This window comes from Corvus moneduloides, chromosome 7 (assembly GCF_009650955.1).
Source record: "Corvus moneduloides isolate bCorMon1 chromosome 7, bCorMon1.pri, whole genome shotgun sequence".
NCBI lineage: Eukaryota > Metazoa > Chordata > Aves > Passeriformes > Corvidae > Corvus > Corvus moneduloides.
The window spans coordinates 27,359,297-27,376,137 of NC_045482.1; the positions used below are offsets into that span (position 1 = coordinate 27,359,297).

The 16,841-nt window shown below is 41.3% G+C and overlaps 1 protein-coding gene across 2 annotated transcripts in view; it reads left to right on the forward strand.

The window, feature by feature from the left end:
• RALB (RAS like proto-oncogene B) overlaps nt 1-10,620 on the forward strand; it is a 49,041-nt gene extending 38,421 nt beyond the window's left edge. For both annotated transcript variants that reach the window (XM_032115413.1, XM_032115412.1), the window contains exons 3-5: nt 973-1,181; nt 3,935-4,112; nt 6,246-10,620. In XM_032115413.1, the coding sequence (XP_031971304.1) occupies nt 973-1,181; nt 3,935-4,112; nt 6,246-6,365 (507 nt within the window). In that variant the 3' untranslated portion in view covers nt 6,366-10,620. The remainder of the gene's footprint in view (nt 1-972; nt 1,182-3,934; nt 4,113-6,245) is intronic.
• Nucleotides 10,621-16,841: the final 6,221 nt, after the last annotated feature.

Sequence of the window (16,841 nt, forward strand, 5' to 3'; positions counted from 1 at the left end):
TCTGGGAACATCTCTGGCTAAAGGTGACAAAATTGATGCTTATTTGTGAATGAACAGTCTTCAGGAGTCATGCATTATGTACAGGTGCTTGTGTACAGAAGCTGTTACTAGTTGGAGTTGAACTTTAATTTTGTAATTTAGGTCAGTTAAGGCTGAAGTCAGAAGTAAATATTCTAGCTCATTCTGAGCCAGGTGATGAAGTAGGCATGTTCATAGCATGAATTCTTCCATACTCGTATACAGGAAGCTAGATTAGGCAATCCAGACTAGTATGTGAAGGAATACAGGAATGATCCTGTAATTCAAAAGTTAGCATTTATCTGTAGGGTGTCCACACATGCTGTAGTGGTGTAAGTATCTGAACAGGTGATGTAGTCATTAATGAAAGCCAGCCAACTTAACTGGGCTTAATTGTTGTGTTCTGAGGCTGAGAGGCTCTTTACCTCTCTACTTTTATGCTGGATGTGTGCTGTCAGCACAGAACTAAGTTGAACTGGCAGTGGCTTTGTTGGTCTGATCAATACTGAATGTACTAAAGTATGTGCCTGTGTAATTATGGAGCAGGCTTTCAGGTTCAGCAGCTGGATGCTCTCATCTACACCTGTTAAAAGTTCAGATACCTATACCTGAAGTATATTGAAATGCATTTTCTTAAAGTGGGAGATCTAGATAATGCCAGCAGATTGCTGGTAACTTATACTGCAACTCTGTTCTTAAATTGTACTGAAGTGGCTGAACAGTGTTTTGTGTAGCAAGTTTCTCTTGACTAGGCAAGCTGGCTCTTTGATGTATTAAGTGCTTAAATAATTTGCTTTTAATAGTAAAACTAAAAAAAAGTGGTGGAACTTAGTAGCTGATCGAATTATGAGAAGGTTTTGGGGAATTTAAATGTCACTGAAGTGAAAGAAGGAATATGGACAAATACTGAGACTGTTTGACAGTAATTCTAAACACTAATCCCTTTCTTGTTAGTTTGTAGAAGACTATGAACCTACCAAGGCTGACAGCTACAGAAAGAAAGTAGTTCTGGATGGTGAAGAAGTTCAGATAGACATTCTGGACACAGCAGGACAGGAGGATTATGCAGCTATCAGAGATAACTATTTCCGCAGTGGGGAAGGGTTTCTTCTTGTCTTTTCAATAACAGAGCATGAATCCTTCACAGCAACAGCGGAGTTTCGGTGAGTAGTTTGTCTCCTAGTAAGGGAAAAATATCTGGTTCCTATGTTGCTCTGACAACTGCTTAAAAGCTACAACAGCTCTTCATCCTTTGTTACTATTTGATCAATGAAAGTGACGCCTGGCCATTCTGCTCTCAGTAACTGATAACCTAAACCAGAGTATTCAGCCTCTGGCTTTAATTGTCTTCATGCCTGTAACTTCTGAGTACATTATGCCAGGAGCAACTTCAGGCAAGTAACAGATTCTTGGACTCTTAAAACAGGCGTATTTCAGCCAATTTTCAGTCTTCATGGATGTGAAGTTTAATTATCTTAGAACAGTACTTCTGGAATTAAATCTGTCTTTTGGCCAGGTTTCAGACACAGTATTGCTTATTGCTAGAAGCAGGTGCTCTAAGGAAAGGAAGGATTAGCCTCCACTCTCAGGTATGGATTGGTGCCAAACAAGGGTTGGCAGCCAAGCATTGCTATTGTAGGCAGACGTATTCCTAGAAAGACACACGGTAGTAGTAAGCACTTCAATTTTTCTTCTTGGGATTAGCAGTTCTGATGTAAAAACTGGCATCAGACTGGCCACCAAAACGGCTTGTGTAGTGTGGGGGGGTAAATAAAAAAAGATTTAAACCATTTTTCTGGTTTTAGAATTCATGTAGCCACATTCTTCATGGCAAGTGTTCTAACTCTTTTTTGATAATACTTGTTGCCTCAGTAGAAGGTAAGCTGGAGATTGCCTGGAACAGCTGTATAACTTGAAGGAAAACCTCTCAAAGCATAGGGAAAATTTAGGAGTTCCTTATGCTTGTCAGAATAAAAACTATCAGTCTGCCTTATGTTCCCTTTGCTTCAGTGGTACAAGGTTAACAGATACTAACTGGTAGTGGAAGTGCTGTAGCTAAGGACACTTATTTCTAGGTTTTTCTTAAAGCTAAGGCAAATTCCCCTTGCACTCCTGAACTTTGGTCCAGGTTCTTAACATATCATACTGTTTCAACAGTAGTAGAAGACCACAAAATCTTTTGAGGTATAAAAATACTGTTCCTTAGTCACATAATACTTACGGAACTTTGTTCTGCTTCAGAAGGCTGATAGTCATGGGGCACACAAGCAGAGCTCAGTTTGCCCTAACAGGAGCTCTGAAAGGAGCCAACAGTTCAACTGTTGTACGACTACAAAACTGAGTACTAGGACTCTTCTTAGTGTAAGATGGAGGAAAAGGTCAGGTAATGCTCAAAAAACACAAAGAAAATGAGACAAGTGGAAGCACTTGGTTTTGGCTTATGTACCTAAGTGAAATATAATGTTAAACCTAAGGCTTAAGGCTTTGAATGAAAAAGAGTGGGAGTGTTTATCTTGGCAGTTTGGTTTGGTGTTTTTGTGAGACTTCTGTAACTAGATTAACTGTGTGTTGGTTCAAGATTCCAGCACAGCAAAACAATGAAAAAGCAATGCTAGCCCTGAAGATGGGCAAGAAGGGCCTAGGAGCTCTTTGTGATGCATAATCTCCTACTTTTCAATGGTTCAAAAGTAAAACAAATAGTGAAATTAGTTAAATGGAATATTTAGGCTGGCATGCAAGTACCAGCTCCTTGGCCCAGGAAGGAGTGGGGAATGCATAGTATGAGTCACCAGCATCCCAGGCCAAACTGCAGATTGGTATTTTTGATCCTTTTAAGTTCCAGAATTCTAACACTATGAAAAAGTTGAATACTGAACAAACTATGGGCTTGTCTTTAAACCCTAGCTCTCCTGCTGATGCTATGCATTCAGTGTTTGCTTTCAGTGCCTCTGTAATCTGAAAATGTGTGAAGGTGCAGTTAAATGCAAAAGCAGATTGCTTCAGTGTGTTAATGCTATTTTAGAGTCTCATGTACTCTCCATACATTGTTATTTTGTGGATGGAAAATGCAGGCATCTGAAGTAGTGTGGTAACTCAGTGAGATGAGAGGGTGTAGCACTGTGCTCATGCCTCATTTAGCTCTTCTTCATAACAAAATGAAGCAATCTAAAAATAGTTTAGAGTGGTAGAGTTCTTCCAGCATCCTAGACGGACAGCAACTTGTGTCAGTCTGGTTTCAACTTGTGTTTTACCCCAGTAACAGCACAAACCAAGACTGGTGTGCAACATCACTCCATCTCCTTTCCTGGATGCCGATATGTCCTCCTAGCATGACAGGTTAATGCTGACAGTTCAAATATCTTCCTGGAGGCTTTGAAGGAGGAAGGTTGCTAGCATTTTAGTTCAGCATCGTGTAATAACTCTCTCCTTTGAGTGAAGTTTAGGTAGCCATTAGGAATGATCTCTGCCAGCTACTTGTTCCCAACCTACTGCCTTGGCAAAGACTTGATGTTGCCCAGACCTATATTGAGATGTGATGCAGACTGTGAGTTGAAGATGGTGACTGAATGCCAAGGTGAAACTTGGCAAACAAGGCACTTGTACTCTTTACCTCATTCAAATGTGAACTCCTGCTGCCAGTTCCTCTTCTGCCATACTGTTCTTCTTTCCTAGAGCCTGATTACTCACTAAATGGTAAAACTGCCTTCCTGGAAGTGTGAGGCTTTCAGCAGTGTAAAGCCTGTAGCATTACTCTGCTAATCTTGGAATAATTTTAAAGTGTGTGTCCAACTGTTGGGAAATACTCAGTTGTAAACACTAGTAATGTGCAGACCACTTGATCCACTCCTCGTAAGTGTGGGAGTTTTGTTGCTACTACTAACACAGTTATTTTTATTTTGAATACCTAATGCACTAGGGAACAGATCCTGCGTGTGAAGGCTGAAGAGGATAAAATCCCTTTACTGGTAGTGGGAAACAAATCTGACCTGGAGGAGCGCAGACAAGTGCCTGTAGAAGAGGCTCGAAGTAAGGCAGAAGAATGGGGGGTGCAGTACGTAGAAACCTCTGCCAAAACTAGAGCGAATGTAGATAAGGTAAGACAAATGACATCTGCTCAATTAGATTGTTGCTACTTGTTTAGTAGCTGACTCTTGCTGGTTCAAAAAAAGTCCACAGTTTGGCTTCTGAAAGCCTAGTTTATTAAAAAAAACCCCAATAAACACTGAACTTACTAGAATGTGTACACTTAAACACATACCTAGCTTAAGGGAACCTGAGATCTGGAACAAGTTAATGCTGTTGTCTTGTTTTAACTGTTTGTACCCGAACCAGTAGTTTTTCAGTAATACTTTGGGTAAATGGTTCTAAGGATTCCCTCAAGTGAGTTATTTTCTTTGTAGGCTGTGTCCCACTTATAACACCAATAAATAACAAGCTATGGACACTCTAGAAATTTTTCCCCCTTCCCTACAAAGCTACATGTAGTGTGGTTAAAGATTTTATTCTTGTTTTCTGACAAGACTACTTTGAATTGTGAGAAGAACTTTTTGCTGTGTCCCTGTCCTGTTTTGACTTGTCCTTGGTGGTATAAGACAGTTATTCTCATGTTATTCTACTGCTGGTTTTTTGCATAAACAGTGGTGGTGAGATATTCCAGAAGAGAAATGAATTATGACTATGGAGTGTTTGTCCAGTATAGAGGACAGATTAGTTTCAATCATCCCCTTTATTTTGTTTGTAGTGAGGACTTCTTGAAGAAAAGGGTGCCTTTTTACTTCACCAATTCACAGAAGATGATCTGAAATTACTGTTTTGCATCCTAAGGGCTCCAAATGTGTCTTGCTAAAATGCATTTGTTTAAAGATTACAAATTTTAAGCAGTTTTCTCTTTGGATAAAGAACACTTGCAGCTAGCTGTACTCTTAAGTTCTTCTAGACAGTTCTTCCTGTTCTTCTATATTAGTTCACAAGTGGAAATGCTGTTGGTGCACAAGTTACTGGTAGGAACTTCTCTCATTAAAACTACAGTATATGAAACTCCTGGATTGAGATCTTTTGGCTTAAAGGACATGGCATAATTTCAGTTTGGTAAAGAACCATTCTGACTTGCAGAATGTTCCTAGAAAGTCACTATCAGTTGCATAAGCTGGGTGATGTAGTGAAATGTGAATATTTAGACTTGCTTTTGCCTATAAACAACTCATATTACTAGTGAATGGCTAGCCTATTTTATATTTAGACTAGTTTTCTGATCAGTTTGGATTAACAGCAGTGGAGCTGTGTGTCTGGAGTATACTAGCACGGTGACCTAGATTTGCTGTTACAGGTCTTCACTGGCTAGCTTGTGTGGCATACTGGTTATCTGCTATATAAGTACTGTCTGGTGTGTTGTAAGACAGGTTATTCATCTTTGTGGTGATTGTGTGTTAATGCTGTGGCAGAATACAAAAAAACTTAAGAGCGCTTTGAATGGTAAACTAATCTACTTTTGATCAGTAGCATGGTCTTGTTTCCAAGCATCAAAGGCTTGAGAGTTCCCCATTTGGACAAAAACACACTGTAGTTCTACAGAGTGATGCTAAACTCTTGTTCTGTAATCCTAAAGATAATTTTACCCAGTAACTGTACAGCAAAACAGCTCTTGCACCTTTAGATGGTATGTACCTAGACATCAGGAATACAGAGGTGAAATTGCCTAAATTTTGGACAAAAAAAACCCAGAGAAACATGAAAGAAAGCATGGCTTTCTCTGAATCTATCTTATAACATAGTCTTGAGAATTTTTTGTGGCCTGTCACTTGAATGCTGCACCTTTGTAATTATAGACCAAGCAGAATACTACCAAGCAGAGTGTACCTCTAACTACATGGAAATGACAGGACTAAATGCTTTCCATAGTTAACAGCAGTGGAAATGTTTGCTAGGCACAGACAAATGTTCTCATGAGCTCTCAATGCTGCTTTTGTGCAAAAATGGTATTCAATAAAAAGCTCTTAAAACAGGGCTGTTGAATTTTTTTGATAGCCAGGTAAGATTGTGCAGCTTTTACCACTGCTTGACACACCACGTAATTCTGATGTTGTGTTTGTCACTGGGATCTTTGTCTAGACTTATTTCTGCTGTGTTGAGTACAGTGTGGTTCTATGTCTTTATTTGTTGCTGAATACAGTAGTTTTTATCTGCTTTCTGGTAGCTGATCTTGTTTAATCTTTATTTTTCCCTCCTAGGTGTTCTTTGATTTAATGAGAGAAATAAGAGCAAAGAAAATGTCAGAAAACAAAGACAAGAATGGCAAGAAAAGTGGCAAGAACAAGAAAAGCTTTAAAGAAAGATGTTGCTTACTGTGATGCTTTGGAACTGTAAATATCTATCTACAGGTGGCATGGATAAAATACCACTAAGGATATAGGGCTGGATTCATGAAAGGAAGTCTGTATTGACTCCCTTATCTTTGGCTTTGCATATCACACCTTCAAAATGTGAAAACAACTTTGCAACCATTTCTGATATCCAACAAAACCTTTGCCTATTTAAACTGAAATGGGCCCCATCTTCCAACTTTCAAAACTAGAAGCAATTTCAGAACTACAATCCTTCTGCTTGGTTACACAATGTATTTTTGTATTAATGTTTCTCTTGAACCTCTACTGGCCTTAACAAGCACAGCTGTTCAGGTTCAAACACTTTTTCCTGCTGTTGCTGCCCTCCTTGATGGTACAAACTGCAGAAAGGCTAGATGACACCTGGTAAAGGGTTTGAGTCTCCATCTTCTCTTGGTTGTCACTGATATTTCTTACACTGAAATCTGCTGACCTCCTCCCCACACTCCATGTAAGAAATAGCAACTGACAGTTGAGAGTCAACTTAAACTTTCTTCTGTGTTCTGTTTAGTCAATACAGCATTCATGAATCAAGCCTATGGACTCAATTCAGACTTATTTAGGCAATGCAAAAATTGATATTTGAATACAGGCCAGATGCATTCCCTGCTGGGGTCTGTCTTCTCATCCTTAAATTAGTGGTATGGGGTGAGAAAATGACTGTAAGCCTTTCTTCAAAAGGAATAGTATTATCACTATCTCCTTGAAATGCTGTCCTGGGTTTCTTCCATGTATTGTGTCTCAACTCAGTTACACTCTACATCTGTCATCCTTCCCTTCCCTTGTACTGGAATAGTGGAATAGGTGTTGATTTAATCAGTTATGTTTATATTGGAACACTTGTGATGATAATGTTGGAAAGTGAGAACATCTGCATCTGTCTCTTGTCTTGCTGAAGATGAAAATGTTGAGTAAGGGTGGGTCCCATCACACATTCATGACTTGGAATAGGTGAGGCATATATGCTACCTCTCAATGACTAGCTGGCTAGTGAGCTGTACGGTGTCAAAAAGCAAACGAAGTTAAGCAGTTGCCACACCTATTACTCACTGTTAATTTTATATGTACTGTTTCTGATGCACAGCAACCTAGCACATGTTGAGTTTTGCTGTCAGTTATGCAATGGTGGTCATGTCTGTTCAACAAAAACAGTCTAGAAATCAGTACTTAGCAGGTTCTGTTGTCAGCTGACTGAAATGAACTTTCTGATTCAGTTTAAATTAAGTGCAGTTGCCAAAAATCACTTCTGTCACCGTGGAAAAGAGCTCTCTTCTGGCTGTGGAGTTACCCAATGAATTATGGCTTTCTGCCTCTAAGGAGTAGAGAAACCTGAAGAGTAACTGTATCTTGTGTGTAACTGGATTCTTAAAACACAGTTGCTTGGTGAAAGTAATCTAGGTGGTTGTTCAATGAAGCTCACTGCAGCACTAGATTAACAAATGGTGTTTCTTCCTGAGGTGAAGGAGTCGTGAATACTATTCAGTACTTAAGTGTTGTAATTTGAGGTTGAAAAATATTTTTAACATGTACTAGATTGCTTTTGTGCATTCCATCTCTGAACACTGAAAAAAGTAAGATGTGATCTATATCAGAACCTCTGTTGGCCTGAGGTTTCACAGGGATTTACCACGAACTCATTGTCTTCCATAACTAGCTCATCTTGTCAGGCAACTCATTGGATTGGGGAAACTGTACTAAATAAAAGGTGCTGTAATCTTCATTCTTGTCAAATTAAATTCCTTTTTTGTTACTCCTATCTTATGTGGGCACAAAGAATGGTTAACCAGCTCCTAAAATGCTTCTCTGTGAACAGTGTAATTAATTGTGAAGTTGGCTTTGTAATACCCAATACTGTTTTGAAGCAGAAGCTGGAAGCCTGCTCCTTACAGAATTTGTCACTTGAGCTGTGTAACCTGTGTCTAAAGCCTAAGCACCTAATGGGACACTGGGAGCTGTAATATTTCTAACAGAGTTTCCTCTTGAACTTCCATGGATAAAAGTCCATTTCTGACTGTATATTGTGCATAGCAAATGAATGTCCCCTTCTGGAGGAAGGCAGCTCACTTAAGTTTGGTTTTAGTTGAGACTTAACCTTTAAGTCTTTAATTAACCTAAAGGATAAACAACAGTTGAGTTCACATTACAAGCTTATCTAGGTCAAGCCCTTCTGAGGCGGGTTATAAAATGTGTCTAACAAAACTGAATAAACTGTCCTTGCTGTATGAATAATGAATTCAGCAAAGCTCACAATGAGCAGCCCAGCTGTATTGGCTCAAGAGACGTGCATGCCTTGGCCTTTGATCTCTCTAGTCTTAAAGTACCTGAGAGTATTTGATAGGACAGATGAATTTCTTCTCAGAACAGCAAGTCACCCACTGGCATTCTTACAGTCCACGTGCTGTTTTCACTCAGGTTATTTTTATTTTTCCCAACTGATAAAGCTATGCCACTGAGGTGGACTTACTTGGAAGAAGGTGCTTGCTGCTTCATGGCTTGATGCTGCAGCTTTTCAGTATTCCTCTTCTGTACTTGTGACAAACTCAGTTTAACTTGCCAGTTACAGCTGAAAACATGATAAACAAAGCAGCTACCTTGCCTACTTTGGAACAGTGGGCAGCAAGCTTTCTGACTTGTACCAGGAAGGCAATAAAACTAGTCCCCTGGACTGGAATCCTGTTGCCTCCACCTCATGGCGGAAGTGCCTGAATGTATGCCCTTCTGAATAGGGGCAGTATGGTTTGGGGGTCCTTGAAGGGCTTCCCAGGTGTGCTTCACTGGACATCAATGGACATCAGCATCAGGTGGGTTGAGTGGAGTGAATTTAAAATGGCACACATTACTCTGTGAGCAGAGTAAATGGAGCTTTGAGTAACTGCAGATCAGGTACATCAAATAAGGGACGACTTTGGCAGCAGGGGGTGTGTGGCTGCCTGCTGGCCTTGCTGTGTAGCTGAGGAGACTGAAGGCTGAATTGAAGCTGATGTATTCTATCAACCTTTGCATGCTGGGTAATTAAAACCAATACTTCTCTTAGTTGGTATAATGTGCTCTTAAATCATTCTGGAGCATGGCTGTAGGCAGGTAACTGGATATTAGCAGCTGGAGGTCATGCAAGACTTGACTATGCACTTGCACTTAAGCATTCAAGTATTATTCTTGCGTAATGGCTTAACATGAAGTCAGGGAACTGTTTACTGCTACATGCAATCTTCCGTATGTGGCTTAGCTTCAAGTGCTCCAGTTTTCCTTCTGGTTTGAGCAGAGCAAACAAGCCCCTGTTATAACAAGGGCTAAGTCATTGTGTGAAAAAAAAGCAGGTTAAACTGCAGGACTGCAAAGGCAGAATTGACTCTTGTAGAGGAGCATCTCTCCAGGTGGGAGTACAGATGCAGCATGAAGTGTGTTTTCAATGACTTGTGCCATGTGTGTTCTTATACAGACTGATACACCTCTATTGCAATTTCTAGGTGAACACTTGGCTTGATGAGGAGAAACATGTATGCATGTATTTACTGGGCATTAAACTTCAGTAAGATGTTAATAACCATCTGAAGTTCCAGTTGAATTGTATCTGGCTTAAGTATAATGCTCAAGAACACTTCAGGTCTAAGGTACAAAACTACAATCTGGAATGTAGTAAGAGGTGTATAGAGGGGAAATGCATCTAACTAAATGCTCACCCAGATCTTTTTTTAAAGCTTTCTAAAGCATTAACCCAGTTCTTAGGCCTGACAGGTCTATCAGTTCTTGCTCAAAAAGAGGATACTGTTTATCAGTTCAACTCAGAGCTTATGTAGACAGAAGCTTTCCTTAATTGCTGTAAGCATATGTTGCAGTGTTCACCTCCTGTTGACTTTATAGTTGGGAGAAGGAGGGAAGAGGAACAAAAAAAAAACCCCTATGATTTTCACCGTAATCTCCACACTTCATGGAAATGGCAGGTGTTCCTCTTGGGAGGGGAAGGTGTTATCTCTAACACCAAGTGAGAGGTTTAGTGTAGAGGAAGTGATTGTGATTGCAAGACTTGATGAAACTGCCTCTAAACTATGTATGCTATACTATACAATGTAAATTCTTATTTTTTTTCCTTACGGAGCTTCAGAGCTTTGTCTCTAACTTGCACAAACATTTTTAATGTCTGTAAAACTGGTCACTTTTCATTATCATGCTAATACAACTGATTTGTATTACTATTGATAATAAAAAGAAAAAATGAGCTTCATATTTGTTTGTTATTGATTTTTACAGCATTCTAAAAGCATGCCTAATCTCCAAATTCTTTAACCAGCCAGCCACTGATTTTCAGTGTCTGGAACTAACCTTTCTGTCAAATATGTAACAAGATTATATTGCAGACTATGGGAAGGAAGGGGAGCAGGAGGTGACTGAGACCCTCATCATTGGCTCTCTGGAAATTGTATGCATGTTTTTCAGGACTGGACTGACATAGTAGTTTGGTTCATTCACAGTTAATTTTCCAGAACCTAATTGGATTAGACAGCTTGTATCAACTGTATAAATGACAGTTGCTTTGTCTTTTCTTCAGACAGTCTCGTGGCTTGAATAACAGAATAAGCAACACTATGTGGAAAAACTAGTCCTTAGTCTTCTGATTGTGCCAGACTCCATTCTGTGTATAGGTTTGTGGTAAATGAACTGCATGAGAGAACCTGAGATGCCTCTGAGGCAGGATGGCCCTGGACAGACTCACTGCTCTCTAATGCCGCTTAATTTGGAGTGGCAGAGCAATGAGATTCACAGTAAACTTTCAAGCAGTTTCTGCCACCACTGCTGTACAAGTTGGAAGTGGAACATTCTCTAGCTGATGACTTCTGGCCAAGGACTACAGCAATTTACATAATCTTGTTTACATGGTGCTTGCTTGGTGTTAGCTCTGTGTTTCTGATTGCCACGGTGGTTTATGTTGCTCTCCTTCCTACTGAAGCAACTTCTAAAATATTCTGTGGCAGAGAAAGGGTAGCATGGAAAGTGCCGTGTAGGAGGCAGGAGAGGGTTCTGAGCACAGCTGTGTTACACAGCTGTACCCAAAGCCCAGATTGGCACCTTTTCCTTCAGATAGTCTGCGGATGCTTGTGAGGAACAGGCTTGCCTTTGGTTGCAGCAGGATGAAATGGGAGGATGATGACTCGTACATAGCTTGGCTTCTGCCTTGGTGTTTGCCTGTATTCCGCTCCAACCAGAACATTTTAGTATGGTTCTGTGAGCTAAGTGCTGACAATTCCTGGGATGGTGCAGGCACCTCTTCCTGAGAACTGCTGGCTCCATCTTGTGGATTTAGGAGTTAGAAGCTCTGCCTTAGAGTGGGGCTGTTCAGCATGCTCAGACGAGTGTGCAAGTTGCTGCTATTTATCTGCCACCTGAATTACACGTAGAAATCCACACTAGCTAGATTATTCTGGTTTTGTTGCTTGGCTGTATGATTCTCTCATGTGGTATGAGACCTTGTCCTAAAATTAAATTTTCCTTTTGCATGCAAATGCTAAAGTTGCATCTTGCCTAAACATTCTTCTGTGCAACAGAACATCCAATTTCTCATGGGGATGGTGGATTTATGTTTTCTCTGGCATTAAACCAGTTTGCATTGCAAGTGTAAGTTTGTTCTGCTTGTTGAGCACTGATTTGCGTGCCAGAAAGAATACTTATTGTTCCCTGAGACTGTGCAGTACTTCACTAAATGTTTTGTTTCTAAGGGTGACTAAAGATGCTGGGCTTTCTTTGAAATATAAAGCCTTAATTTGGGGGTGGGGCAGAGAATATCCTATTTAATTTTTTTTCTGGTGCTTGGTCTTTCCTCCCCCAAACTACTCAGTGTCTGTTATGGGAATAGGATCTACTGTATAGCAGCATATGGCCCCTTAAGCATTGTAATTCCAAAGGGGGTTGGAAGTAAAAAGTTGAGGTGAGACTGGGATCACATGCTCTGCACTTGCCTTCCTGATAGAGTTGATTAATCTCCAGAGTTTACAGTAAGTTCCCTTCAATGAGCTTTGTTACTTGGCTTTGAGGCAGAATCATGTTTTTGATACAATCAGAGTTTATAGAGTTTGTTTTTAAAGCCTAGTGTTTGGGGTATTGGAGGCTTTATGCATGTTGGCTTCATAGGCTAAATACCAGAATTCAAGGACAAACTTGTGCACACATGTAGCATTGCGAGACAAGGAAAGTTACTCCCTACTGTTTAATAGTACTGCTTTTGTTTTAAAAAGGAAAACACATACAACAAACTGAACCTGCTGTTTGGATGAGTGTTTCAACCTGTGGTCTGTAAGAGTGTTCTCTAACATGATTACTTTCCCCACAAAACGATGGCATTACAATTCTATACCTGTAAACAAGGAAAACAACTGTGGACTGTGGGAAGGAGTAATTATCTGAAAAAATAGCCAAATTCTTCCTTGCTTCTAAATGAAAACCATCATGGCAACATTGCCCAAGATACCCTGCAGTTTTACTCCTAGAAATTGTGCTCTTCAGTTTTAAAAAGGCTACTGAGAACCTGAGAGAGATGGTCCTGGTCAGACACAGACCTCCCTGACAGAAGTGTCCTTTCCCAGAATGACAGGCTTCAGAAATCAGAAATTTAAACTGTTTCTTGCTGGGAAGCTGGTGCTATGAAAACCCAAACCTATTGGGTTGCTGAAATGTTTGGTTTTAATTTTCTAGTTTGTGCCTTGGTCATGGGTGTGGAAGAACCTCTTTCACTCAAGGGGTCTGTTTTCATTTCTCTATAGGCGGCCTGCTTGAGGCGTTCAGAGGGTTTCCTAGGTCTGATTGGGTTCAGGCAGCTTAATAAAACATGAGCCCTTCTTTTCCTTTCACTCCTGGTGACTGTACCCCAATTAGGTGCTGAGCAGTGCCACTGTGTGACATGGACTTGCATCCCCAGCTATGGTTGGCTGACCAATTCCAGCTCTGAAGAGTGCAGGACAGCAGAATGAATCACACTATGGGAAGAACAACTACTCACAGAAGGATTATGAGCACTAGGAGAGCTGGATGCTTCAGACTTTGCTAATGAAAGCTGCTTCCTACCTGAGGAACAGCAGCAGAATATGTGATTCACCTACTTCTGCAGCCAGGTTAGAGCTTTCTAATGTGGTACCTTGAGTAAATCCGCTTGAATGGTGACAGTAGTGCACTAAACACTTATGGAGCAGAGGGTAATACTGTGCCGGCTTGAGTTGTTTTGATTTGCCTTTTTTTCCCTGATTCCCTCCCTGAACACTATGGAGGGAGGAGGGCAGGCAGAGCTTCTCCTGCGTGGGAATAAAGGCCACATTTGCAGCTTTGCCTCAGGAGCTTGAAAAACCATAAGTCAGGCCTCCAAAACTGCATTTGGTTTAGAAATAATGAGATGCTTTAGAAAATGAACTTGGAGTTCTCTTTCACAGTCTTTTTGTTTCCAAGCATTTTGAGTACCCTTGCTTCATGTTTGCAAGCTTTCTTTCCTCAACAATGATGGCAGAAGTACTTTTTTCAATGAAAACAAAGATGTTCTTATGCTTGCTGATTCCAGCACCTGGGGCATAAATTTTAAAATATTGTGGCATTTGGAGAGAAGTGGAGGCAGGACACGCAAACCACTCAACTTTAAGCCCCATTTCTGCTGGGTCACCATCCTGTGCAGTAGGAGTCTGAAGGATTGCAAAAGCCAGAGCATAAGGATCCCCTGTTGGTGGTCCCAGTGTCTGTCTTGGCAGCTTGCCAGGAGCCCAAGGGATGCACTTAATTTTCTTTATTCATTAGCATATTTTTAATCAAATCCATCAAACCACAATGTTTCCACATGTCTCTCCCATGGCAGATGAACAAAAATAGGTCAGTGCCCAAATGTACCTTTAACACACTGCAGTTCACTCCCCTTCTATAGTTGCAGTTGGAGGATAGCAAATGACTTGTCCTCTGCACCTGGTGAAAACTTGTGATGAAGACTTTGCTTCTCTCCTGAAAGAGGTGAGCACATGGAGTTTGTCCATGGCACAAACTGCTTTCCATCCGCTGCCCAGTCAGAGGGCAGGAAGAGCTGTGTCTGAACCCTCTCCAACTTGAAACTAAGTTTACAGCATTTGTTTAATAGTGAATAATCAAGCAGGTGCAATGTCCAGGGCTGAATTCCCTGGCCCTAATGAAGTTCCAAGACTGCTTACACCTAGTTTAATAACAGGCTTTTTACATTCTTGTCACCTGTAACCTACCTTCATATACCTCATGCTGCCAACCCATCTCTAGCCAGGCAAGGAAAATGTTGCAGTGTTGAGATCATGTTCACACTTGCAGCTGAGACGTGTCTTGCCTTGTTTCTTATCTCTGAATTGTTCATAACAAGAGCTAAGTAAAAATTACTCTTCATGTTTTTTACATGAGCTTTCAAAGTTGGTTCTGGGTGGGGTGAATATTGCATCAACACCAAGTTAAAACTTAATCTTTTGTTCTTCTTTTTTGGAAAGAAATAGGGATATAGATTCCAGGGAAACAGTCTTCGCTATGAGACAAAAATCAGGTAAAGTCAAAGGTATTAAATAGGTTTGGAGTTTTTGAAATGCAAGTCTATGACAAAGAGATGTGTGCTTTACTTTGTTTTCTTTCTTTTTTCCTAAAAAGCAGTAATTTCCCAGGACTTTCAATTAAACAAGTTGATGAACACACTATCCTAAATGTAGAAATTGGAATGCACTTGTAGCCTGTTCCTAGCTGCAGAAAAGCTAGGGAAGTGAAAGGTGAAAAGCTCTGCAGCCGCACCTCTCCTGGTAACCCCTTCCTGCTGACAGCACTGTCACCCCAGACAGGCTGCAGCAAGTGACGCATGCACAGAGGGAGCTCTGCTGCTGGCAGAACCTCCCTTTCAGTCATCACAGGCTCCTTTGTGGTTCCTCTTGTTTTGGGAGATAACCAAGGGGTAAGGGTAGGAAAGGTGTCTTAGCAAGACTGTTAATTTTGGCTTCCCAGTTAAAGGAGTCAGGTAGGCACTTCCTGCTGGGAAGGCCTTTTGCATGTATTTGTGTCAAAAGCCCAAAACCATCGTAACCTCTAAAGTCTGGAAGTCCATAGTGAGAAGATGAAGTCTTCTCTGATGTACACCAGGTGGTCTCTGCTAAATAACAAAACATCCCAGCCGTGGGGCTGGGGAGCTGTTTACTCCTGCCTTATTGCATGCCTGTAATCATTCACAGCAGCAGTCCCAGGTTATGGCCAAATACTCTATCAATTTATCGTTCTATTCATTCAGCTCTTCCACTTCTGCTCTAAGTACTGTCTTCATTGACAGCTACCAACCACTTTCAAGTCTTAATACAGACTGTTAATGGTTTGCCTTGTCTAAATCCACCCTTACTTACCTCTGTATTCTTTTATTGTCCTTTAACCACTACTGTTAAACAAACTCAGCCTTGCTACCTAGACAGAAAGTAAGTTCCAGCAGGACTAATTTTGCTACACACTTAATCCTGCAAGTTTGTGCCTTGTCATTTCAAGAGGGAAGAGAGTCACTTGGCAACTTTATGTCTGTACAGAATTTATTGTGCAGCGGTTTGGACTCTAGGGGGGAGCTGCCTCTGCTCGTGCTTTGTGGACTGCTAGCATGGCAATGACAGTGATGTTTTGGTTTTGGGGAAGCAGGCTTAGAAAAGGTCTTGGGCATCACTGGGGACTGTTGCAATGCCAGTTCTTGGCAGGCACCACAAATCTTTGCCTTTTGTAGTGATGTTTCCTGAGTCATGCTCTACCTCAAAATGGCAGCCACCAAAACCAAGAGGCTGCTCCTCTGCCTGAGCAAGCCATGGGCAACACAGCCTCTTAAATCTACCTTGCTTGGGGCCTGAGAATCCCTTGGGCTTCACAATTTAGGCTCTCTCTTGGCTTTCTTCCAAGAACACAGCGTGGGTCCGTTCTTGCAAGGGAAAGGCAGGGTGGTTGGCAGCACAGCAGTGTTTTGTATACACTGTGCTCGGCGCTCAAAAGGCTAGTGCCGAACATGGGGAATTTCACATGGCTCAGTTCCCTTCTGCCCCAGGGAATGTGTATGTCTCCTCTCCCAGCAGAGTGCGCCTACTGGGGTATACTTTGTGCCAGGGAGGGGACTGCCTCCATCCTCTTAAAGCTGGTCTCATGTGAATTAGCTAGTTCCAAATGTTTTGGCTAGCAGGGTGGGAAGAAGGGAGGCCTGGGCTTGTGGCTCTCCAAACTGTCTGTTTACAGAGTTGTGGGTTCCTGCTCTCTTTGGTCACACACTGACTCAGCTGGAGGCTTGGGGAGTGCTCCTGTCCCAGCACCACCCCATGGCCTGCTCCTTCCAAGAAGATCTGAGCTGCCTCTCATGCTTCCTGGGACTCCTGTCAGGCAGGAAAGAAGATTGAGCCCAGCTCTTCTTCATGAACCGTTGGACTACTGACTAAATTAAGGTTTGAATAAAAACAGCCTACATCC